This window comes from Onychostoma macrolepis, chromosome 22 (genome assembly GCF_012432095.1).
Source record: "Onychostoma macrolepis isolate SWU-2019 chromosome 22, ASM1243209v1, whole genome shotgun sequence".
NCBI lineage: Eukaryota > Metazoa > Chordata > Actinopteri > Cypriniformes > Cyprinidae > Onychostoma > Onychostoma macrolepis.
Window position 1 is genome coordinate 32,717,028 of NC_081176.1, and position 27,206 is coordinate 32,744,233.

A 27,206-nucleotide genomic window follows, 5' to 3' on the forward strand; every position below is an offset into this window, starting at 1 on the left:
ATTGACTGGGAAGAAACTGTTCCTGTGCTGGTCGTTCTGGTGCTCAGAGCTCTGTAGCGTCGACCAGACGGCAGCAGTTCAGAGAGGGAGTGTGCTGGATGTGAGGGGTGCAGGGTGATTTTGCCAGCCCTTTTGCTCACTCTGGATAAGTACAGTTCTAGGAGAGTGGGGCAGTGATTCGCTCAGCAGTCCGGACTATCCTCTGTAGTCTCCTAAGGTCAGTTTTGGTAGCAGATAGTTATAGAAGTGCAGAGGACAGATTCGGCGACTGCAGCGTAGAACTGTATCAGCAGCTCCTGTGGCAGGTTGAACTTCCTCAGATGACGAAGGAAGTATAGCCTCTGCTGGGCCTTTTTCACAATGGAGTCAATGTGAATGTCCCACTTCAGGTCCTGAGAGATGGTGGTACCCAGGAACCTGAATGACTCCACTGTCGTTACAGTGCTGTCCATGATGGAGAGTGAGTGGAGTTTCTCCTGAAGTCCACGATCATCTCCACTATTTTGAGCGTGTTCAGCTCTAGGTTGTTGTGACTGCACCAGACAGCCAGCTTTTCGAACTCCTGTTGGTAAACAGACTTGTCACAGTCCTGAATGAGGCTGAGTGTGATGTCATCTGTCAACTTCAAGCTTGACAGAGGGGTCAGTATGTGCAGTCGTTGGTGTACAGCAGGGTTCCTCAAATCTTTCCTTGGAGGGCCAATCTGCTGCAGAGTTTAGCTCCAACCCTGATCAAACTCGCCTACCTGTGATTTTCTAATGATCTTGAAGACTCTGATTAGCATGCTCAGGTGTGTTTGATTAGGGTTAGAGCTAAACTCTGCAGGAGTGGGCCAGATTTGAGGATGCCTGGTGTACAGGGAGAAGGGCAGTGGGGAGAGCACACATATGGATGCTGGATGAGAATTACTAGAAGTTTATATTGCACATCCACAGACATTACCATTTTTGTACATCCATAAGATGTCTAAAAGAGGGTCCCCATCAGACGTTCAGATATTGAACTAGTTTTGCACGTCCACAGACGTCCAAGATGGGTCCTAGTGAGACGTTCAGATATTGAACTGGCACTGAATCCTGTCGGTTTTGTTGACCATTCCCTGTAGCACAACCCTCAGACCAGAATGTAAAGTGTGATATTGTCTATTGGGCAGATGTGTCATGAAATCTGGTAAGCAAATTCATGAAGATGACTTTGGTGACCTCATGATGTTTCCTCTATCACCACATTTAGGCCGAAATGTAAAATCTCATTCTTCATTACTTGCATTTTCCCCACATTTGCTTATTCTGCAGTGCAGCAGCAGCAGAGGGTCTGTGACTTTTTTGTCCAGAGGGGTTTTATAGGATATAGGGGTATGGGGTATGGTGATTTATAACTGTTGTGTAACTTTATATTACTGCACCATAGAAGATAAACATCATAAATTCTTTCTTAAAGATGGTTATTTTGTTTATAATTGGTCTGTCACTGTCAGTTTTGTCCTTACAGGGTGTTACGGGGCTGACGAGACGAGAGACGTGCGGATCCATATGCAGACTTTTATTGAAGAGAGACGTGGTCATAACAGGCAGGGTCGAACAATGGCAGACAGGTATAACATGGGCGAGACAGAGTAAACTAAGACAAGCATGGGTCGATGATCAGCAAACAGTATCCAAAGGGGCGAGACAGGAGAGGTAGTCCAAAACGTCAGCGATAGGCAAGGCAAGGCAAGGCAAGGCAAGGCAAGGCAAGGCAAGGCAAGGCAAGGCAAGGCAAGGCAAGGCAAGGCAGCGATAGTGCATACAATACTCGGCTACGAGGGAGAGAAAGTCCATGGCTTAAATAAAGTGTGTGATAGGTTACAGCTGTGTGCGTGTGATCAGTGCAATGAGTGATTGGTGACAGCTGTGATCAGTAATGGATGATGGGAAATGTAGTTAGATGGTGAAGTGCAAGAGTCCATGTGATGAGCGGGTGACCTCTAGTGGTGAGTGAACGGAAGTGCACAGACCAGATTCGTGACACAGGGTTTCGGCGGGTCCTTAAAAAGTTATATCGAATTTAAGGCCATGAAAATGTCTTAAATGGTATAAGAATGTCTTAAATGGTATAAAAGTCCTAATTACGATTTTTTTTCATGATTTTTAGAATAGCTTCATGTGACAATTTAACTTCAAAAGGCTGTGATTTCATTGAATAAATGAGCCCTGCATGTTTTAAAGTCAGATGCTGTGCTGCTTTGTGTAGATGCCGTTACCAGGGAACCCTGCTGACAGAAAATTAATTGGCATTATTATTCAGACCAAATAAAACAATCTACAAATATTTTTACTTAACACGCAATATTTTAACACGCATTTGTAAATGTGAACTGGTAGATCAACAGTAAGCTAATGCTTTATAAAATTCTAAACAATTAATTGATATAAATAAATAATAAAACATAAATAAATTGATATTTTATGTTATTATATTAATATAAATGATTGGTAATTGTTTAAATTAATATGATACTTTTGACTCGTCTCTTTTCTTAAAAGTTGTTGAAATGTGAAGTTTATAATTTTATAAAACTTTGTTTTTGTGAAATTCTTGTCTCTGAACTGTAAATCATGCTTTTCACAGTAAAACATGCTTTTTTTTCATTCACTCATGGTATTCATTTTATTTGTGCAGATCTTAAAAAGCTCTTTAAAAGTCTTACATTTGGTTTTAAAAATCCTGCAGATACTCTGTTATAAGCACATTGTACATTACACTTACATTAAGTACTTGTATAATGGATTAAATAGTATGTAACAGAAAAAATGTGTTATAATTTTACTTTATGTTGCATGTTATTAGTTGACAAATAACTTGATTCCCTGTTCTGCTGGTGCTTTTCAAATGGACTTAAGCACATGGTCCAGTGTTAATAAATACAGCCTTATGGTTTGTTTTACCAGTATGGATACTCATAATGTGGTGTATTTTCACTGGAAATTGTTGTGAACGGCAAGAAATAAAGTATTTCCAAAGACGAGCATTTTATGTTTTCAATTAATTCCCAGCGATATCCTCTGCGTGATTGCACAGATACTATTTGAACTGAACTGAACTGATCTGGATGATATCACTGAATCAGTGATGAACTGCCTTTAACTGATAATTGAGTGTTTACTATCGTCCTTTTGCATTTTGCCACACTATTTCCATATTTAATGCTGTAAAGCTGCTTTGACACAATCTGAATTTTTAAAAGCACCATATAAATAAGGGTGACTTAACTTTTCCATACATTGTTGTTTAAAAATAAAATGTGATTTCATGGTTGATACAAGGTAATAGCTGGAGGGAAAAGGAAAGAGATATAAATTAAACATATTTATATGTGGAATCTTGTTTCATTTGACATCGCACAGCATTATTAATTCATAACTTTATGGCATGTATTTTTACTTAACTTCAAACAACCTGATCTTGCTTGTAATTAAACTTGAGCTATAGAAGTAATGTGTATAGTAAGGTAGATATGCATGTTAATGCATGCAAAACTTTTTATTAGTATTTGTACATTTAATGCATGTATTTTGACATTTTTAGGGGAACAAGTTGGTCTGGTGGGGAGTGGCTAGAAATGGGAGAGTTTTTGTCTGTGTGAGTGTATTTGTATTTTGTCTGTTTTGCTTTATGTACAGTAGTTTCTGCATATTTGTTAAGGACCCCCATGAAAACTAGATGGTTCATCTTAAGGGGTTTATCCTTAATGAAATAGTAGAAATAGTGAGCATGTCAATTTTACCTTGAGTAATTTTTGACAAAGGGTTCTGTGAAGGTATCCCTGGTCAAAGTCATGTCCATTAAAACATTGTCGTAAGACTAAACCAAATACATTGGCTAATAAAATAGATTCTGTCATTGTATAAACTCTGAAGGTGACTCATTTTGGTCACTATTTCCACGTAAAAAGGAAAAATACAAATAAACAAACAAACAAACAAAAGACTTAATTGTATATACCGGGCCTGTAACAGCTTGTGTAAATGAAATGAGAAAATTAAAACTTTTTCATAGAGCTAAACCAAATACATCATTGGAAAGGTCTCGACCTGGAGAGCAATATATGTCAGTATGAAGATTACATAGCTCCCGCTTGCTAAATACTGACCTTTGAACCTCAAACTCAGACCATGTTTGAAGGTTTATAATCCAGCAACAAGAAGGTCTGCAGACATGGGACCAACTGTTCTAGAGACCTCTGGACCCCAGCTGTCATGTGAGCATAGTCACTATTGGGCACCAACTGGGGACGCTGTCAAAAGTAGCCCATTTAACAATTATACTTTTAAAATCTGATAACACCAATGTCTTTCCCAGCCCCTTAAACCCCTAGGATTACCTGCAGTTTATACTGCCATCTTCTAATTATGGGGAATTTACCAATGTATTTAAAAACTACAATTCCCAGTAGAGACGTGCCATTGAACTTCTTACTAAACGTACAAGTCAGCGTCCATATTTGAAGTTCTTTCAGGTTCCAGAGTAGGGTTACACTGTAAAAACTTATACACTATATTTACTCAATAAAATTGTGTCAACAGATTACAAGCAATATTATTAATTAAACTCAACACAGAAAAATTTATTAGAATTAATCAAATGAGATGCTTACAAATTATCCATTCACAATGAGTAAAATAGCACAAACAAATTAAGTAAAATTTAAACAAAAATATTGGTTTAAAAAAAAAAAAAAAATGAATACTATGTTATGCATGCCAGGCCAGTAGTTGGCGATCAAGAAACACTGCGCAAAAACGTAATATGCATGAACGTGACGTCACCTTTTTTCACAAATTCATGTTTTTGTTGTTTACATGGATATGATACAGGCATCGTGTATCATGTTATTAACTGAGTTATTGAAGACACCTGATGTTAACACAGAATCACTGAAGGAGAAAATCATGTTTTACTATTGGGTCACCATCACGGTGGTCAGGGTTTGCTTTAGTTGGGCTCTTGACCCTTGACTCTTTAACATTAGATATTGTTTGGCTGCTGTAGCTAAGTCAGACAACAGTTAAGACAAGCCAAGAGAAAAGGTGATGGTTATGTTTTCACGTCATCATCATTTGACCTGAATCTCTGAGTTGGACTTATCGTATTTATTTCTGCCATCCTGTGACTGCACAGTGTAATGTCTGAAATTTCAGCATAAACAGAGATTTTTAAAAGCTCTTCTGATCAAATAATTTAAAAAAGAAAAACTTTCAGCTAGGCACACAGACATCAAGTATCAGCGTGAGAACCTCAACAACGGTGACCATGAAATTTTGCAGTACATTCTGGGTGCCACCAATCAAAACTCATCAATAGCTCCCACCATGCATTGCATATTTTTAGTAGCTTGTTTTGTGATGTTCAGAGGTGATCTGTTTATCACCGTTGTTGAGATTCATACTCTGATTCTTGATGTCAGAGTGTGCCTAAAATAACAATTTTTTTGATCAGAACATTTCTTAAAACACCCTTTGGATTGTACTGAAAATTTCATATCTTATACTGTAGAATTAAAGGGCTGCTGTAATCAAAGTAAATCTAATTCAGAGATTAAGCTCTAAAAGAGTTCAGAGATTCAGGTTAAATGATGATGACAATACATAACCTTTTAGCTTGTCTAACTGTTGTTTAACTCTGTAACAGCAGCCAAACAAAATCTAATGTTAAAGAATCAAGGGTCAAGAGCCCAACTAAAGCAAACATTGACCACCGTAATGGTAACCTAAAAATTCAGATTTTCTCCTTCAGTGATTCTGTTTGTTAACATCAGGTGTCTTCAATAACTCTGTTTTGGGGGCCTGGAAACACAAGCTTTTGAACACGATGCCTGTATCATCTCCATGTGAACAACAAAAACATGAATTTGTGAAAAAGGTGACGTCACGTTCATGCATATTACATTTTTGCGCAGTGTTTCTTCATCACCAACTACTGGCCTGGCATGCATACTATTCATTAGCATAGTGTTTTTTATTATTATTATTTATTTTTTATTTTTTTGTCCAGTGAAATCTATATTTTTGTTTAAATTTTACTTAATTTGTTTGTGCTATTTTACTCATTTTGAATGGTTAATTTGTAATCATCTCATTTGATTAATTCTAATAAATTTTTATGTGTTGAATTTAATTAATAATATTGCTTGTAATCTGTTGACACAATTTTATTGAGTAAATATAGTGTATCATTTTTTTTACAGTGTAGGTATAGGGTTATAAAAATGTATCTTTACTATATATGTTGACTATCTCCTACAGCTGAAACATGCATTATACTGCATTTAGATGATCAAGATGAAAAGAATTGTGAGTATGTCAGTTCATCGGGGACATTTAACCATTATAGTAGTCCCCGGGTACCGCAGCATAAACGGCTGCCCACTGCTCCAGGTGTGTGTTCACGGTGTGTGTGTGTTCACTGCTGTGTGTGTGCACTTTGGATGGGATAAATGCAGAGCACTAATTCTGAGTATGGGTGACCATACTTGACTATATGTCACGTCACTTTCACTTTCACTTTCAACCAAGTCAGGGCTGTCTCCAATGTATTTATAAACTACAATTCACCGTAGTGACACGCGATAGAACTTCTTACGAAACGTACAAATCAGCCACCATATTTGTAGTTCTTCTGGTTTCCAGAGTAGTTTACTAAATATATCAACAGTCTCCTACAGCCAAAACATATTATTAAGATGATCATCAGGATATTATGAAAAAAATTTCAGGATATCAGTTCATCTGGGGTAGTTACTGCAGAAATTATTTCGAGTTATGCGATTTTTTTTTTTTTTTTTGTAATCCCCTCAGGAATGTAATAAACTGCCTCTCAAAAATAAATATTATTATTATCTGCTCATAAATATGCAAGTATTAGGAGCAATGAGTAGGCCAAACAATACCCCAATAATGAAGACTTCCAGACCTTCCCCAGACCTTCACAATAAATCAATAGTTGTGTTTTAGTGACAAAAAAATGCACTCCTTGCCACTAAAAACAGAAGGTAATTTTTTATTTTTTATTTACTGGGTCTTTCCAATAAACAAACATTTTAACAAGTGTGAAGTACACATCATTACAGAACAGTCTTTTATAAGCATAAGAGTTTAATTTTCCATTTATGAAGGACCACCACCATTTGCGAACCAAAACAGATTAATAAGAAATGATTGTAGCAAAAAGAAAACAAACAAATAAAAAAGATTAGCAAAGATAAAGCAAATGAATAATGCCTACATTAATTGATAAAGCAGAAAAACAGAAGAATACATGCCATATTGGACAGGGCTCCCAGTCAACCAATATTTCTGCTTTGTATATATATATATATATATATATTTTTTTTAAAAGAATAATAATTAGTTTAGTAATTGAGTGATGATTGAGCATTAATGAAGAACACCTGCTGTTAACAAACTGAATCAATGAAAGAAAGAGAAAGAAGAACAGAAAAAAAGAGACGAGACGAGCAGAAATACAAGAACTACAACTGACTTCAGCCACAGCCGTCGATGAAATCAACACCAGATAAAAGAAGACATTAAATCTCTCGAGATCTCAGCAGAGGATGATTAAACAACTCTATAAACAGGATCAACACACGTTACTAACCAGATTGACTTTAGATGTTGATGTTTTAGTTTTGTTAAAAAAAATAAAAATAATAAAATATCTTGAATTCTGTCATGGAAACTATGCATAAACCTCCATTAAACTATTTAATAATCAATTTTAAAAAAAAAGAAAAGAAAAAAAAAGAACATATTCCTGTATGATAGGCACCCCTGCATTAGAGACATCAAACCAGTGGTGTAGTGGAGGCTGTATACAGGTATACGGCGTATATCCACTTCTCAATCCCCTCTGATGTGCATCATTCAGTAGTGTCCTGCACTAGCCAAATCATGACAGTCCAGCATATGAGTAACTAATCCAATCACATGTGAATAAATGCAAATATTCCCTGAAAACATCCAGTAAAGACAGTGATGCGGTCAGGAACGAGACGCAAACACTCTCATGCAGTGTGTTTGATTTATAGAGCAGCCCCAGAGTGCACCCTGGACGATGGGGCGGGGCGACACATTAAGGTGGGGTGACACGTGTCGCTCCGCCCATCCTCAATTGCATTGGTTTATAATACAGCAGAGCTTATTGGTGTAGATATTTGCGCATGAGCATTATTTTATATAAGTTTTTATGAATGATCTACGCTGTTTGGCTGTACTACAGAAATATTAAGTGCTAACAACAGCGATGTTAGTTAGAATCAATTAGCAAATGTGTTTTTTTTAAACTCATGAGGAATTAGTTAGATTAAGTTCCTATCAAACGCTTGGTGGCGGCATCTCCGAGTACTTCGGGCAGAACAGAGATGTGTAATAGCGGCTCACGAATTCAGTCTGGGGAACAAATTATTAATTCGTGGCCATGATATAGTCCTACCTATGCTATAAATAGCCTCACCTATGAGAAATATTAATTATGTTTCTGTGTGATGAATGCAAATAGTGCCTTTCAATCTCAACAGGTGGGTTGCACGTTAAATGAAGTCAGATATTATTGCACTTTTCACTGTACATGAAACAGACATACTTAAACATTGAGCAGTTTTAGCTGGGCGATGTTGATAAAAATGATGCACTGTTTCAGATTTAGCTGTTTTGTATAATGTATATTTATATGTAGCCTATATTTTTTTATTTTAGGATCGGTGGATAAGCAAATTATATGATATGATGATAATTCACTGTAGTTCAGTAAGACATAGGACAAACCCGCAAATGGTTTTATTCTAAAGAACAACTGCAGTGACAAATAAGACAATAATACCAAATAGCCCATCAGCGTGAACTGGGGTTTTATGTGTGGATAATGGGAATAAAAACCCTTTCTGAAACTATATATATATATATATATATATTTTTTTTTTTTTTTTTTTTTTTTTTTTTTTGCATATATGCCTATTTTAAATGTTTTTTGTTTACTAAAAAAGTTGCTATTAAATCTAACCTACAGCAAATATTATTATTAATGTGCCTTAGTGCGTATTTAAGCAATAAATGTTCATATATTTTATCTGCAACTTTTTATTTATACTTTTATATATAGTCTATATGCACAAATTAAATCACTGGTTTTGTGTCTCAATCCTTTAAAAAGAACCAGGAATCACTGTACTATATTAGGCCTACTGATTTTAGATTTTTAGTAGTTATTATAAAATTAAAATATTTGTGAAATCCCTGAGGGGTCATAGTTAGATCTATTTTAAAATAGAGATCTACTTTTATATCATTCATATTTTACACAATTCATTTATTTTTTACAGTATGTTTTATGTCAAACTCTCTCCTTCAGACTCGAGCACTCTGCTGGTAAACTGTGATCTTATCTCATGACTCCCTCTTGAGGCTGCATCAGGACTGAAACTATACCATGACACTGTCATATATTATTTCTAGAATTAAATTGAATTAATTTTCTTGTCATCTTCAGGCTTATATTATAATGTACTGTATTTGGAAAAATATGTTAAACCTACTTAAGTAAAAAAGTTATGTCATGATTTCCATGTCTACTACGTATTAACAATATATATTAAAAAAATCATGAAGATACAATAAACAAACAAACAAACAACAAAACAAAACAAAAAATAAATGAATGATTAATTGAAAATTTTAAGTGAGGGACTTCAATATGGCCATGAATTTCATTACAACTACATAATCACAATATACAAAATCCTAAAATATACAAAGTCTATCTATCTATCTATACTGTAAAAAATTGCCAGAAATTTACAGGATTAGAGTATTATTTTACAATGTATTACTGTAGTCAGAAATGTGAAATCAATGCATGCTGGGTAATTTTCTTACAAATGACTGTGAATGAACAGCAGAATAATGCTAACATCAAAGAAATTCACTGCTCTTGTTTTTCTGTGAATTCACATTATAAAGCTGTCTTTCACTGTGCAACTGTGACAAATGTAGTTATTTACTACTGTAATTGCTTTGAAGTCACCATAATGGTGATTACTGATTAGTATTTGTTAGGGTTATTTGACCTCGCATATTCATATTCAAATTTCTGATCTAGTCATGTCAGAAGTGTGACAAATGAAAACGTTTGTTAAAATGATGAAAAACTAGAATATGAATATTCTTCAGATAAACAAAGATTTTATTTTAGCATTACTTAAAAGGATTAACCAATAACTTGTTTCATATTCATAAATATTTGTGGATGGATTTTTCACAATAATGAACCACCTGCTGAGAAACGTCTTTGAAAAATGTGACAAAAATACTCAACATACAAAACACAACAATGGTAACACTCAACAAGTAAACACAACACTTACAACATAAACCAACATTACAAAATAAACCAACAACACAAACTGCTCAAAGTGAACCAAAAAAACAAAACAAAAAAACAAGTTCAACAGCATAAATAAAACCAACAAGAATAAAAAATAAAATAAAATAAAACCTCTACAGCATGATCTATTCTTGCTGCATTGCATGCTGGGAACCTTCATCGTACATATTAACTGTAGAAACACAGTATGATGCTGTTTGTTTACAAGAAATTTCTGAGAGTGCAGTTAGATACAAGAGAAGTCTCACTGTGAAATTACTGTGAAAGTCATGCAGTTATTAACCTGGAATATACTGTAATTTCACACTAAACATTTACAGTGCAGTTAGTATGTCCAATCTACTTATTTTAAAAAATGTTCCCATGAGACTGGAAAAAAATGTAGGCTGAATGAAAATTAATAACAAAAACCCTTCACATATGAAACTGCTGGATCAGTATCAGCATTAATGTCCAGGAGACAGTCTTGTTCAGGACATGTTGTTTTGATTCGCTTGTTTGGAGCTTGTGGAGTTTCCACTGTCAAATACTGTACAATATAGAGAAAGATAAAATACACTAAGATCTGCTTTAATACAAGATAATAAATGAAAGCGTTGAATCAATAACTTACTATAGTTTCTTCAGTTTACAGTGTGGATCCTCCAGTAGAGCAGAGAGCAGCTTCACTCCTGAGTCTCCTGGATTATTACGGCTCAGATCCAGTTCTGTCAGGTGTGAGCAGTTTGATCTCAGAGCTGAAATCAGAGCAGCACAGCCTTCCTCTCCAATACTGCAGTTATACAGCCTGCAGAGAGTGAAGAACATGAAGAATTTCTGAGATTGTGTTTAAGCTTTAGGGTGAGAGTGTGTTTGTGTGTGTTTGTATGAGCTCTACTTTTCTCTCTCACACCAGGATCGGCGCTATAGAGATTTTATCTTGCCAGCAGCGGAGACATTAATTTAACTGCACTCTACCCACATAATTCCTGATTGCTGAACTAGTTTATCGTCTTCACTCTTCAAACCGTTTGTAGTAATATACAGGCATGGACGGATTAACACACGGGTCTACCAGGCACGTGCCCAGGGCACTGGACCAGAGGGGGGACCAGCCTAAATACTCCCGTAACGCGATTTCAACCGTGCCCCTCAGATTTTTGAGGCAAGTGGATTTTGAATGCAGCTTCCAAAAGACAAACATAGCCAAATAATATTTTTTTATATTTGATAAACGATCACACCGGTGTGATTAGATCGTTCAGTGCGGCACATCATCAGCTGCTAAATTCAAATCTGCGTTCGCTCAACTTCGCTGGCCGGCACAGAGCCAGAGACAGAAGCGTTTTTAGCTGCAGCACTGCGCATTATAACCAATCACACATGATTCTGTTGAGCTTACAAGTACAATGGCCAATAAGAGGCGTTCAGACGAGTCATCGCTGAAACAGAATGAATTCTGCTCTCTGCCGATTACTCTCATCAGAAACAACAAAGTGCAGATGTGCATAAGATGTAAGCAAGATATTCATTTCACAGTGTAAGCAACTTCAGTGATTAATGGGAGTTTCGAGAGTGCTTGAATTCTGGCTAGACTAAAGTCAATGATAATGCTCTTAGATAATGTAAATGCTATTTTGCTTTCTGTACAGTAAACAGGGCCTGATTTACCTCTTATCATGACACAGGAAAAACTATATTTTGGGCCCCCCTTCCTTATTAATAGGCCTATATAATAGTACCACCCCAGCAAACAAAAATATTTTGTAATCAGTGGAAACCGTTACAGTGTTTTCTTTCGCAATAAGCGCTTCCGTTCAGTCAATAAAAATCGAACGTCTTAATTTGTTTGAGAATGAAGACCGTTCCATTAATAAACTCCAGCGTCGTGGCCATATTACCACTTCGGGAGTGCATTATTTCTCTAATAATCTGAAAGGCCTGGAGTCACAACCACACATCAAGACATTATGATGATTTATTTCAAGACATTTGTCATGTTTCCATCCTGAAATCTCATATGTAACTAATTTCTGGCGCACCTCATAAACCTTCCATTGCAATTTCCATGACGTCATTTTAGAGATAATAACAGGGGCTTGAGCCATTGATATGCAGACTAACGCAGTTATTAATGCAGTCTAACGCACTTATTAGACAGAGAGAGAGAGAGAGATAGAGAGAGAGAGAGAGAGAGAGAGTGAGAGAGAGAGAGCGTGTGAATACCATCGCTGTGTCATAATCGGTCCATGATAACAGAGGCGTAGCCATCATTTCAGAAGTGAGGGGGACTGTTATAAATGTTATATATATATATATCAGAGGTCGTGTTAACCGAAAATTCTCCGTCATTGACGGAATTTTTTTAGCAGTGACGGAAAAATCTGAAGGCCGTCCGTCACTTTGGCAGATTACACACACACTGAGGGTGATCTATTGTAGTTTATAACTGTAATTCCCAGCCCTGTCCAGTTGGTGGCGAGTGTGCGCTCCAGTGAGGCAGCAGAACGCGCGATCGTTTCCAGAACAAAAATAAAGGTCTTTTGCTGTGTCTTTGATTACTCACAGGCGAGTATAGTAAAGCGAATCGCTTGATCTGAGGTGTCTACAGCGATCTATCACGCCACATTAAAGCCAAAACGGTATTTATTGCTTGAATTTCCTAATAAAATGGACAGAATTTGAAACCTGAGACTGCATTTCATATCAAAAGTAACAACGCACAAAGTTTAGCCGATTGTCTAACGTTACTGTGCATTCATCAAATGAAAACAGCATCGATTGGGAGTTAAGAAACGATATTGGTTCATAAAAATAAGAATCTATTAAAACAGAGAAATCGGTTTTATTTTATTTAAAAAAAATTTATCCAGCACTAGCATATTTTGTTGTTTTAAGTGTCCTCCGCTGTCACTGATGCAGTCTCTGTTCTCTTCATAAAGAAATAAATAAATGCATAAGCCAATATGCTCGTCCTTTAGGTTCATTATTAAAAATGAAAACGTGAACAAAAATAAAAGCAATTAAATGGGTTATTATAATTAAAATACGAAAATTAAAATGACAGGTAATAATAGATTATGACGGAATTTTTACGACCCTGTCCGTCAAAATGACGAATAATATTAAAGTCTAATGCAACCTCTGATATATATATATATATATATATATATATATATATATATATATATATATATATAAACGTATAACAATATAACATTTCTGTAATATATATTGTAACGTGACTGACGAAAAGTGAGACGTGCGGATCCAAGTGCAAGCTTTTATTTATAGGCATGGTCATAAATACAGGCAGGGTCGAGCAATGGCAAACAGGTATGGCAGGGACAAGACAAAGAGTAATCCTAGGGCAAGCGAAGGTCGACGATCGGTGAACAGTATCCAGTGGGCAAGGCAGAGAGATAATCCAGGGAACACGGGCTAGAACAAACATGGGAAAACACAAACCAAGACAGGCAGGGGAAAACTAGGAAAACTAACAGGGGCTCAGTAGAGTAGTTACGGCTAGGGGAGCGGTAAACGCATACAATACTCGGCAACGAGGGAGAGAAAGTCCAGGGTTGAAATAGTGTGTGTGATTAGTGTGTGCGTGGGATCAGGTGTGCGTGTGATTGATGCAATGAGTGATTGGTGACAGCTGTGATCAGTGTAGGATGATGGGAATTGGAGTCCATTGTGATGCGTGGTGTGAAGTCCATGTGGTGAGCGAGTGACCTCTGGTGGAGGGTGAATGGAAGTGCAGACCAGATTCGTGACATATATAACCTACCTGTCAAAAGTTTTTGAATAGTAAGATTTTTTATGTTTTTTAAAGAAGTCTCTTCTGTTCACCGAGCCTGCATGATCCAAAATACAGCAAATGCAGTAATACTGTAAAAAAGCTTTTTACTAAAAACAACTGCTTTCTATTTGAACACATTTTAAAATGTAATTCAGAATCATTTCTTCAGTCTTCAGTGTCACATGATCCTTCAGAAATAATTATGATTTGCTGCTCAAGAAACTTTTTTTTAACTATTATTATTGTCAATATTTAAAACAGTCGAGTACATATTTTTTCAGGATTCTTTGATGAATAGAAGGATCCAAAGATCAGCATTTATCTGAAATAAAAAGCTTTTGTAACATTATACACTACACCATTCAAAAGCTTAGAGTCAGTATTATTATTATTATTTTATTATTATTATTTTTTTTTTTTTAATTATTTATTTATTTTTGGAAAATAAATTATAGAAATTAATACTTTTATTTAGCAAGGATGGTTTAAATTGATCAGAAGTGATGATAAAGACATTTATAATGTTACAAAAGATTTCTATTTCAGATAAATGCTGTTTTTCTGACCTTTCTATTCATCAAAGAAACCTGAAAAAAAATCTGCTCAGCTGTTTTCAACATCATAATACTGTATTGACCTGAATATAAGACGACCCCCTTTTTCCAGATGTACCTTTTGGAAAATGACTTTTTGAAAACCAAATCTTGTTTTTTCTCTCTGTCTGTAAAACACATTTTTTCTTAAATTATTTTCATATTGCATATTTTTCCTATTTTAATTCTTTTTTTTTTTTTTTTTTTGAAAGTATGGTAAATACTGGTAAAATGTATCAACAATGACATTGAAAAATATACACTTTTTGATATACCATAAAAATAACAGGTAGCCCATCTGAATTATATAACAATTAGGCTATCCATCTCATATTAGCCTACCAAAATTTTATTAACAGTAGAAGTGAAATCTTATTGTAGTCTTCAAATCTGGGTACTGTCTTATGTTTGAAAATCACTTACAGAGGAAGTTTGATCCCATCAGGCTAACATGACAGTCACGACTCGTGCCGCTGTAAGCTTTTCTTTTTCTTTTGTTTTCACTCAAGATCTTTAAAACACACATTAACATTACATATTTCATGGCACACACGTTTTATGTGTTTTTGGCGCCACCTATTGTTGTGGGTGTATTATTGACATGTCAAAGTCTAGACCCTGAATATAAGACGACCGCATTTTTTCAGATGCATTTCCAAGAAAAAAACATTGTCTTATATTCGGGTCAATACGGTAATAATAAATGTTTTTTTGAGCAGCAAATCAGAATATTAGAATGATTTCTGAAGGATTGTGTGACTGGAGTAATGATGCTAAAAATTTAGCTTTGAAATCACAATAAATTACATTTTAAAATATATTCAAATAGAAAACAGTTATTTTAAATAGTAAAAATATTTCAAAATTTTACTGTTTTGCTGTACTTTGGATCAAATAAATGCAGGCTTGGTGAGCAGAAGAGAATTCTTAAAAAAAAAAATAATTACAATCTTTTCAAAAACGTTTGACTAGTGTATAGGCAACTTTAATTTTTCTCTTATTTCTAGCTTTTAATTGGCTTAGAAATCAGATATACTGCTGGACAATAACCAATAATAATAATTTGTTTATATACTATAAACACTTTTTTTTATCACCTGATAAGACAGAATAATTTATATACTGTAATAAATGCTATGTCAATTAGCACTACATTGTTCATATACTTTATTTATTACGTGGAGATGACTTGAAACACACAAATAAACCATATATTGTCGCAATCGCATGTTCAATGTCTTCATGTTTCCAAATATTTCAGTTTTTCTGTGAAAACAACTGTTTTCATACAGCGATAGCTGGAGCTTTTTTCCATATTAGGGATTTCCTTTTCCGTGCGAGAGTGCCTCCGACTTCGAGTATGAACGAAACATACACTGCACGGAGTGTTTTGCGCTCCTTGATGTTCATCTCGCCTTATTCTGGGTTTCGAATAAAACATCAGGTCATGCACAGACTATCCTGTCTCTTTGAATTTAAATCTATATTTATTCACACCGGCTCTTGAAAACCTCTATGCGAACACACTTGCCCGAAAAGTGCAGGGGACGAATTTATGTGATATTAAAAGTGATCTACGCCCCTGGGTGATAATTTTTTTTTTTTTCTTTTTTTATTAATATACGTACAAAGAGAACACGAAATAAAGATACAGACTATAACAACACACAACATACAACAAGCTGTGTACAAAAACAACAAAAACAAAAAAAGTATATATATATATATATATATATATAAATAATAATAAAATTCACATTTATGTATAGGTTGGAGTGTTGAGTATTATGGGTGTTGAGGGTATTTATTTCTTGAAGTATTTTCTCCTTCCTCCTCCTCCCCTCCCCTCCCTCTTCCCAATGATAATAATAATAATAATAATAATAATAACATTGAGAATATTTCCCATTGACAAGGATAGCCACATACAGACCCTGGAGGGAGACAGGGCCCCGATCTGCAAACGTCCAACACACGAAACAGGCACACCTGCCTTAGGATTCAGGATTCAGGATTCAGGATTCAGGATTCTTTCCTTTCCATCCCCCTTCCCATTTCCCTCTCTCCTCCTTCCCTCCCCCTCCTAATTCCTCCTTTTTCCTTTTTCCTCATACTTCCTCCTTTTCCAGTCCTCCAACCATCCCTACACATCCCACTGTCGACCCGTGGTGGCAATGGCAAGTGACAATGGTTTGGACTGTATTGTGTTATAAATATGAGGATCTCTTTGTCAGCATAGGCTGGTTTATGCCAGGCATGGCACTCCGAATTACTCAAGGGAGGTGCCTGGGTGATAATGTTAAAATAAGAGTAACATTATAGTATAACTATGACATATAAGTCTTGTAAGGATCATTAATTGGCTCAATGACGGAATCCAGCGGCGTGGATGAAGGTGTAATGTGTGAAGGTCTACCACTCGTGCTTTAATCTAACTCCAATTTTCAAGTGATCATTAAATTTAGAATGCATTTCTAATTAGTGACTAATCACAAATATTGGTTCATTTAAATTGAGATATTTGATTATATTTGATTAAAGATGAATCTAAGAGTGAGAGGTGCATTCAGCACATTCAGTATAATCATTGCATTTGATCATTTACATTTTGATTCTTACAGGAATCGTTCACCCAAAAATAAAAACGGTCATAATTTACTTCCCTGCATGTCGTTCCTAACCTGTATGACCTTCTTTCTTCTGTGAAACACAATAGATAATATTTTGAATGTTGTTGGAAAACAAAGTTTGGGTCTCATTGCTTTCCATTGTGTGGACAAAAAAACATTTCTCAAAATATCTTCTCTTATGTTTCACAGAAGAAAGTGATACTGTTTTGGAATTACTTGAAGATGAGTAAAGTGATGACAGAGTTTTCTTTTTTGGGTGAACTATCCCTTTAACATGAAATGTTTTTGTTTGGCAGTATTTTCACACAGTTCTTGTGTTCAATAATATAATAACACTCACCGTAGTTTCTTCAGTTTACAGTGTGGATCCTCCAGTAGATCAGAGAGCAGCTTCACTCCTGAGTCTCCTGGTTTATTATCACTCAGATTCAGTTCTGTCAGGTGTGAGGGGTTTGATCTCAGAGCTGAAATCAGAGCAGCACAGCCTTCCTCTCCAATACTGCAGTCCCACAGCCTGCAGAGAGAAAGAGAAAAACAGCTACAGTCAATAATTAATAGTCATGTGTTGTAAAGGTTTTTACTTTAAATCTTTGTTATTGGTATTTTGTGTGACAATACAAATTGAAATAATGATAACAAGGTGAACAGTAGAATATTGTCCATTATTAATCCCTTCCACATTCCCCCCATTCATATTAACTCAACTGGACAGAAAAAAGTAAATTAACCCTCTTAAGCACCTTGGGGTCAATATGACCCCAATCGACTTTTCTTTAGTTAAAAAATATGTTTCCCTTCATCTCAGTGGAATAAGAGTTTGTTACTTTTCAAAATTTTCTATCTGTATTCACATAAAAAAAGGGCTTGATTCGGTTGTTCTGAAGGTATGTAATTTTTTTTTTTTTTACTAATAAGGTCTTTGGAGTCAATATGACCCCAATTGAAAATGAATGGGAAATGCGAAAAAAATCGATATATATATTTTTTTTAATTTGTCAAAAAATAATACTAAAACCAGAATAAGTCTGAAAATTTTCACACAGAAATGAAGGCCTGGTACTAGATCACAAATGTAATGTAGAAAAGACATGCTCCCTCACATGCACACGCACACACACACACACACACACACACACACACACAAAAACACACACGTGTGACTGCAACAAAGAGCATTTTTTATAGAAATTGGCAAATAAAATCAATAAATTCTGCATAAATCTGAAAATGTCCACACAAAAAATTAAAGCCTGATACTAGAGCACAAATGCAATGTGGAACGAGCATACTCACTCACATACGTACACACACGCGCACGCACACACACACACACACGAAGATGCACACTCTCTCTTACACACATACCCACCATTCATATCTGCTTATTGCAGTTGTTCTTTTTTAGTTTAGTTTAGGTTTTTTTTTTGGTTTTATTTACATGTGAAAAAAAATTCTAATATATATATATATATATATATATATATATATATATATATATATATTTTTTTTTTTTTTTTTTTTACTTTTTAGATTGAAATAAATATGTACCTGCATTCACGTTTTAGTGACAACTTGTGTGGCATTTCTGCAAATTTATGTGGCATTATTGCAAAAATGGGCTCTTCAAAATATATCAAACAACAAAAACAAATTCTAAACTTGGGCAAAAATACTGTTTTTAATGTATTTTATGATGTTTCAATATATACTTACAAAATATATATCAGAAAAGTTGTGAGAGGAGCAGTTGACCACTTCCAGAAAAATGAATGGCTCTCTATAGGCCTCTGCTGGATATATATGGTCATTACACTATTCTTTCAAAAACTGTGATTTCTACAAGTTTTTCTCTAACCACCGGATGGCAGAATTGTACACCTAACACCTAGATCAATATCCAGAAACGATTTCAATTCAATTTAGATCATCATTTAAGAGATTTATTCAAAAAAAAAAAATATTTCACATGCAAGCTAATGGTGTAGTTGAGGATTTTTTTGTGGTAAACAGATACAAAAGTACTTCATATCTCCCAAAACACATTATTAATGTATAGATGAGAAGTAAACAAAAAAAAAAATTATATTGTCACGGATCAGTCAGGCCCTTCACTCCACCAATCACAGCGTTCCAGGTCACCCGAATACTAATCACACGCACCTGCACCCAATCACCACAGCCATCAAGCCCGCTACTTAAACCAGCACCACTCAAACGAGATCGCCGTCCGATCTCGTTTGTTCCAACGTGGACTCCGACCTCACGACAAGCAAGAGATATCCTTACCTGCTATATACTTACCTTGTGATTCATACCTCCTGTTCTCCATCTCCCTGTGTTGTCTTCCTCTTCTAGATCTTCCGTCGACGGTGATTGAGTGTGTGTTTGTGGATCCCCTCGTCTCGTCCTCCTGCTACTACGGAAAGAAACAAGTCACTCACGGATTGTCACCTCAGTGTTGGGATCATCACCTCTCACTAATCTGTTCAATAAACTCACCTTTGCGATCACTCATCTCTGTGTCTGGCTCATATCGTAACAGAAGATCGGACCGCACCGACAACATCAGGATGAGCACCCCGGATCCGTTGCAGGAGCTGGTGGATTCCCTCAAAAAGGTACTGCTGCAACGAGCCACACCACCAACACCACCAGCTCCACCATCACCACAACAACCTCCCACCGTCACCAACACTTCATCACAAATCATACTCGCCAGTCCCATGGCCCGCCCGACACCCTTCTCTGGTTCGGCTGAGGAATGCGATGGCTTTTTAATGCAATGCACCTTGACCATAAACCTTCACCCCCACGTCTTTTCAACGGATCAAGCCAAGATCGCCTTCGTAATAACATCCCTCACGGGACCTGTGCTGAAGTGGGCGGAGACCATCCGGTCCCGTGACCCACACTTTCGCCAATTTCATCCATCATTTCAAGGAAGTGTTCAGTAGCTCACCGGGTGATTCTTCCGTGGGGGAAAAGCTCTACCAACTTCGACAAGGTAATCAATCCATCCAACAATATGCATTGCAATTCCGTACTCTCGCAGCGGCCAGCGGTTGGAACGAGCCCTCCCTCATTACAGCATTCCGTCAAGGGCTCGATCCCCGCTTACGCATCCACCTGAGCGCCTTCGACGACACATATGGTTTAGAGAAATTCATTCAACTGGCCATTCGCTTCTCTAACCGACTACAATCATGCTCCTTGGACACATCTTCAGCCATCGCATCGCCTCCTCCTCGCCAACCAGAGACAACCGACCCTCCAGAACCAATGCAAACCGATTCCACTCGCCTCACATTGCAAGAACGTCAGAGGAGGATCACCCTGCGATTATGCCTTTACTGCGGAGATGACAAACACCAGATACTTGAATGTCCCATCAGTCCTCGTCGAGCCTTGGTGAGTTCCGTACTCCCCTCATTTCATAAATTCAAACCTCTGTCCACCCATGCACTGCTTACTGCTGGCTCACGTCATTTCAGTTACCGTCCTCCTCCACTCCGGTTCCGCGGGGAACTTCATCGCAGGGGACCTCCTCCAGCAGCTCCGACTCCCTACCTCGACCACGATGACCGCTTATGCGGTACAATCCATAACTGGAACACCCATCACAAGACGTTCCATCCGTCGCAGTGCTGGACCTATATGGTTGCAGATTGGGCAGCTCCATCAAGAGGAATTACATTTGTTGGTTCTGGAGGGTTCCACGGTGGACATCATCTTGGGTCATCCGTGGCTGGTGCAGCACAATCCCCATCTCTCCTGGAGGACAGGAGAGGTCCTAAAGTGGGGTGAAGGATGTTTCCCTCACTGCTTCCCTAACTTACCACCACCCTCACCACGAAGTTCAGCCGTTATACCGGTCCTCACCACCTCCATAGAAAGCCCTTGAGAGAAACAGTCCATCGATATCCCTGCCTGTTATTCCCACTTTAGCGACGTCTTCTGTCCGAAGAGGGCTGCCCAGCTACCACGGCACCGGCCATGGGACTGTGCGATCGACCTCATTCCGGGTGAGCCTGTACCTCAAGGCAGAATCTATCCATTGCCACCACCGGAGCAAAAGGCCATGGAGGAGTACATTGAGGAGGCTTTGCAACAAGGATACATCGTTCCATCTACCTCCCCTGCTGCTTCCAGCTTCTTCTTCGTAGCCAAAAAGGGCGGTGGCCTACGTCCCTGCATCGACTACCGGAAACTCAACGACATCCCCATCAAATACCGGTATCCCCTTCCTCTTGTCCCTTCAGCACTGGAACAACTCCGCGGCGCCACCATCTTTACCAAATTGGACCGCCGCAGCGCATACAATCTCATCCGAATCCGAGAGGGAGATGATTGGAAGACCGCCTTCGTCACTCCTACCGGTCACTATGAATACCGGGTAATGCCGTATGGGCTAGTCAGTGCACCCTCGGTCTTCCAGGGATTCATCCACGAAGTGCTCCGGGAGTTTCTACACCGATTCGTGCTCGTATACATAGATGACATCTTAATCTACTCCCGGAGCCTGGCCGAACATCGCCATCACGTTGCGGAGGTCCTTCAACAACTACGGAAATACCAACTCTACCTCAAAGCTGAAAAATGTCTATTCCACCAACCTTCCGTTCACTTCCTAGGATATACCATCGATCAACGTGGCGTCCGCATGGACAAGGGGAAGGTGGAAGCAGTCACCTCCTGGCCCACACCTTCAACTATTAAAGAACTTCAAAGATTTCTCGGTTTCTCTAACTTCTATCTCATTGCCAACTACAGCACCGTCACCAGCCCTCTCACCGACTTACTCAAAGGCCAACCCAAAACCCTTTCATGGAACCCCAAAGCCCAAGAAGCCTTCCAACGACTCAAGCTCGCCTTCACAACTGCACCTCTCCTCACTCAACCAGATCCGGAATTACCCTTCGTAGTCGAGGTAGATGCATCCACCACAGGAGTAGGCGCCGTCCTATCCCAGCAGCAGGGGAAGCCTCCCAGACTCCATCCATGTGCCTATTTCTCCCGCAAACTCAGCCCAGCGGAAAGGAATTACGACATCAGCAACCGAGAACTCCTGGCCATAAAACTCGCCTTAGAGGAATGGAGGCACTGGTTGGAGGGGTCAAAACACCCATTCATAGTCCTAACAGACCACAAGAACTTGCAATACCTCCGTGACGCAAAACAACTCAACCCCCGTCAAGCCAGATGGGCCCTTTTCTTTACCAGATTCCAATTCCAAATCTCCTACCGACCCAGCACCAGGAACATCAAGGCGGACGCCCTGTCTCGCATACACACCCCAGAAGATTCCCACGAAGAACCTGAGACCATCTTACCCGCCAAACTAATCACCACTCCCATCCAATGGACCTCTCCACCAGTCGCCTCAGTCAATCCACCTGCCAATCCGCCGGGCTGCCCACAACACCTCCAGTACGTCCCACGTCTCCAACGCACCCAACTGATCAAAACCACTCATACTTCCCTTGGTACAGGCCACCCAGGGGCCAACGCAACTCTCTCGCTGCTACGACATCGCTTCTGGTGGCCCAACATGGCCAGGTGACGTGAGAAGGTTCGTGCTAGGCTGCCCGGACTGTGCCATCTCCAAGAACCCCCGTCATCTCCCTACCGGTAAACTACATCCATTACCCATACCTCAACGCCCGTGGTCACACCTAGGAGTAGATTTTATTACTGACCTGCCCGAATCGGATGGGAAGACCTGTGTCCTTGTCATAGTTGATCGATTCTCCAAGTTCTGCCAACTACTTCCCCTCACTGGTCTCCCCACAGCGCTCCACACTGCCGAACTACTCTTTAACCACGTCTTCCGCTATTATGGTCTCCCGGAGGACATTGTGTCAGACCGCGGACCCCAATTCATTTCAAGAGTCTGGGAAGCATTCTTCTCTCTCCTAGATGTGACCGTCAGCCTCTCCTCTGGTTACCATCCACAGTCCAATGGGCAGACCGAGCGAAAAATCCAGGAAGTGGGACGATTCCTGAGAACCTTCTGCCACGGCCACCAGAACTCTTGGAACCAGTTCCTAGGCTGGGCCGAGTACGCCCAGAATTCATTACGCCAACACTTGACTGGACTCACTCCCTTCCAGTGCATACTCGGTTTCCAGCCTCCCCTATTCCCTTGGTCAGGAGAACCGTCTGACGTCCCCGCCGTCGACCACTGGTTCCGAGAGAGCGAGAGAGTCTGGGACGCAGCACACCACCAGCTCCAACACGCAGTGTGCAGGCAACGGATGACAGCGGACATCAGAAGGAAGGACACCCCGGATTACCAACCTGGACAAAAAGTATGGCTATCAACCAGAGACATCAGACTGCGCCTGCCTAGCCGCAAATTAAGTCCCAGATTCGTTGGCCCCTTCACCATCCTGGAACGCATAAACCCGGTCACCTACAAACTTCAGCTTCCACCACAATATCGTATTCACCCAACTTTCCATGTAGCACTACTCAAACCCTTCTCTCCTTCTATCTCCACAGGGCCTGACCAGAACGAGGAACCCCCTCTCCCGCTCATAATGGATGAAGTTGCAGTCTATCGAGTCAAAGAGATTCTGGAATCCTGGCGTCGTGGTGGCAAGCTCGAGTACCTCGTGGACTGGGAAGGTTACGGCCCGGAGGAACGATCTTGGGTCACCAGAGACGATATCCTAGATCCAACACTCCTTCAAGAATTCCATACAACACATCCCGATCACCCAGCACCCCGAGGCAAGGGTAGGCCACCGCGACGCCGAGGTCGGCCCTCAGGAGCGGGCCGTGGAGAGGGGGGTACTGTCACGGATCAGTCAGGCCCTTCCCTCCACCAATCACAGCGTTCTAGGTCACCCGAATACTAATCACACGCACCTGCACCCAATCACCACAGCCATCAAGCCCGCTACTTAAACCAGCACCACTCACACCACGCCGTCCGATCTCGTTTGTTCCAACGTGGACTCCGACCTCACGACAAACAAGAGATATCCTTACCTGCTATATACTTACCTTGTGATTCATACCTCCTGTTCTCCATCTCCCTGTGTTGTCTTCCTCCTCTAGATCTTCCGTCGACGGTGATTGAGTGTGTGTTTGTGGATCTCCTCGTCTCGTCCTCCTGCTACTACGGAAAGAAACAAGTCACTCACAGATTGTCACCTCAGTATTGGGATCATCTCCTCTCACTAATCTGTTCAATAAACTCACCTTTGCGATCATTCATCTCTGTGTCCGGCTCATATCATAACAGATATATTATTTGTATGATTAAAAATGTATAATTTTTTCACAATTACTCTTTCAATTTTGGGGTCATATTGACCCCAAAGGACACTAGTGTAAACAGGAAAACAAGTGCTTATGAGGGTTAAATAAATAAATAAACAATAACAAAGGAAATAAAAATATAAAATTAACCAATATTAGATTAGATTAGATTAGATTCCACTTTATTGTCATTACACAAGTACAGGTACAGGGCAACGAAATGCAGTTTAGGTCTAACCAGAAGTGCAATAGCAGCAAGTGCAGTATATACAATGGTTGAATAAGTGCAGGACAAGGATATGTACTGAATATATGTATAAATATATATAGAAAGATGGTTATTAATATAAACAGAATTTACAGGTGAATATGTATAGTGAATAAATATACAGATGGCTATTACTATAAACAGTCATCTGTATATATATTATATTGATAGTACATATCACCTGTAAATTCTATTACTATAAACAAGGTGTAAAAGTGCAGTGGAAGTGATTGCATATTAAAATTAGACATACGGTGCAAAATGTTAATGTAAACATTGATAATTTAAACAACAGTCGGCAGTGCAAATGAGCATAGTCCAATTTAGGTATGGTAGTGCAAGATACAAAAGTAAACAGTTGTTACTGTAATAAAAATTTACATTCAGTAGTGCAAATAAGGCCGATGTGAGGTAGGAGAGAAGAGTCAATAATATATGAGGAAGTGGATCAACGGGGGGTAGAGTTCAGTAAAGAGACAGCTCTGGGGAAGAAACTGTTCTTTAGTCTGCTGGCCCTTGTCCGGAGGCACCTGAAACGCCTACCGGAGGGCAGGAGAGAAAACAGTCTGTGGGCTAGGTGAGAGGAGTCCTTAAGGATGCTGCGAGCTCGATGCAGACAGCGTTTCCTCTGGATGTGTTCGATGGCAGGTAGTGGAGTCCCTGTGATGCGCTGGGCAGTTTTCACCACCCGCTGCAGTGCCTTGCGCTCCGCAACAGAGCAGCTCCCATACCATACTGTGACACAGTTGGTCAGGATGCTTTCTATTGCGCAGCGATAGAAGTTCACCAGGATAGCAGAGGAGAGCTGATTCTTCCTCAGTGTCCTCAGAAAGAAGAGGCGCTGGTGAGCCTTCTTGACCAGGCTGGAGGTGTTGGTTTTCCACAACATGTCCGCCGAGATGTGGATCCCCAGGAACTTGAAACTGGAGACACGCTCAACAGCCATTCCATTGATGTGGATGGTGTCGTGTGTGCCTCTTGACTCCTTCCTGAAGTCCACGATGAGCTCCTTCGTTTTGGTGGTGTTGAGGAGCAGGTTATTTTCAGTGCACCACGTGGCCAGGTGCTGGATCTCCTCCCTATAGGCAGTCTCGTCGTTGTTACAATATATAAGTAAATAACAAAAAAATCCCTTCCAACAGATGACAAACATTACGTGTTGCCAGTTACAGGTGCACAGGGTAGTCCTTTAATATAGTCCAAAAAGTGATCCCAAGTCTTATAAAAGGATTTGAGTGAACCAGAGAGTGAGCATCTTAACTTTTCAAGTCTGATACAATAAAAAAAAATGTCCTGTATCCATCTCCCAGCAAACACAGAACGTTGTGAGGACGTCGTGGTAAAGTTCCATTTTTTAGAATCTTGGCTAACGTTCCAGAAACGTCGTGGGCACGTTCTCAAAAGATGGCACTTGTTAGTCCCATGAAGAACGTTGTAGCGACGTGGTCAGCTGGTCTCCAGATAACTTTTCATATTATTGCACTACATGTATTATTATGTTAAGATACCATTTGGATAGCCTATATTTTGGGAAATATACTTAATTCATCAAGCATTTTAAAAGATGACATGACTAATTATTATTTGTAGACATAATATTTGTCTTCAAATTAAGGACAAAACAAAAACCAAATAGTTTGCTTAGCAAATGGTGATCATTGTTAATTACATGTTTGTGAATGACTCAGAATGAGATTTATTGAAAGAGGGCTCGGGACAAATTAACATTTAAACCAGCAGCGCGTCACTGTCTGAGTACTGCAAGAGTGCGCGTGCCCGTTATTAACGGTCAACTTCCAGCGGACGGACACGGAGGAAATGTAAGCGCTATAAATCTACTTGTATGCATCGTATTTACTGATATATAACGTTAGATTTCACCAAAGATGAGTAGTGTTTTGTGTTTTTTTTGTAGGTTTTCCAATTTAATTTAATAAATAAATGCCCTGTTTGGTTAATTAGCTCAGGAGCAGTCTCATGAGGCGGTCTGAGGTAACGTTAACTGTTGAAACCTTGAGATAAAATGTTATACCTTTCTTTTAGTTATTTGAAATTTAACACGATCAACTATACAGTATTCACTTTCAAATTCTTTAAACTTTAACCATAGTAAAGTTACTTAGTTTGTTTGACTGCCTGCCGTTCGCGCTAGTCAATGATGCTCATGCTAGCCATACTGTAAACTTGAATATAAACCGCTGCATAAAGTTTAATTAGACCGAGGCTGCCGAAATCATGTTCAATGTTTG

At 38.9% G+C, this 27,206-nt stretch overlaps 1 protein-coding gene and 1 pseudogene across 9 annotated transcripts in view; one reads left to right on the plus strand and one right to left on the minus strand.

Annotated features, from left to right (window-relative positions):
- Positions 1-27,206, plus strand: part of LOC131529976 (NACHT, LRR and PYD domains-containing protein 3-like) — a 540,773-nt pseudogene that overhangs the window by 322,656 nt on the left and 190,911 nt on the right.
- Positions 1-27,206, minus strand: part of LOC131529978 (NACHT, LRR and PYD domains-containing protein 12-like) — a 256,130-nt gene that overhangs the window by 135,234 nt on the left and 93,690 nt on the right. For 6 of the 9 annotated variants that reach the window (XM_058760021.1, XM_058760017.1, XM_058760020.1 and 3 more), the window contains 2 exons: positions 17,764-17,937; positions 11,033-11,206 (listed from right to left, as the gene is read on the minus strand). The exons of 1 other annotated variant lie outside the window; for it this stretch is intronic. In XM_058760021.1, coding sequence (XP_058616004.1) covers positions 11,033-11,206; positions 17,764-17,937 — 348 coding nt within the window. Of the gene's footprint in view, positions 1-9,000; positions 10,949-11,032; positions 11,207-17,763; positions 17,938-27,206 lie in introns of those variants that run through there. 2 more of the 9 variants (XM_058760025.1, XM_058760023.1) reach the window with 2 other exon arrangements.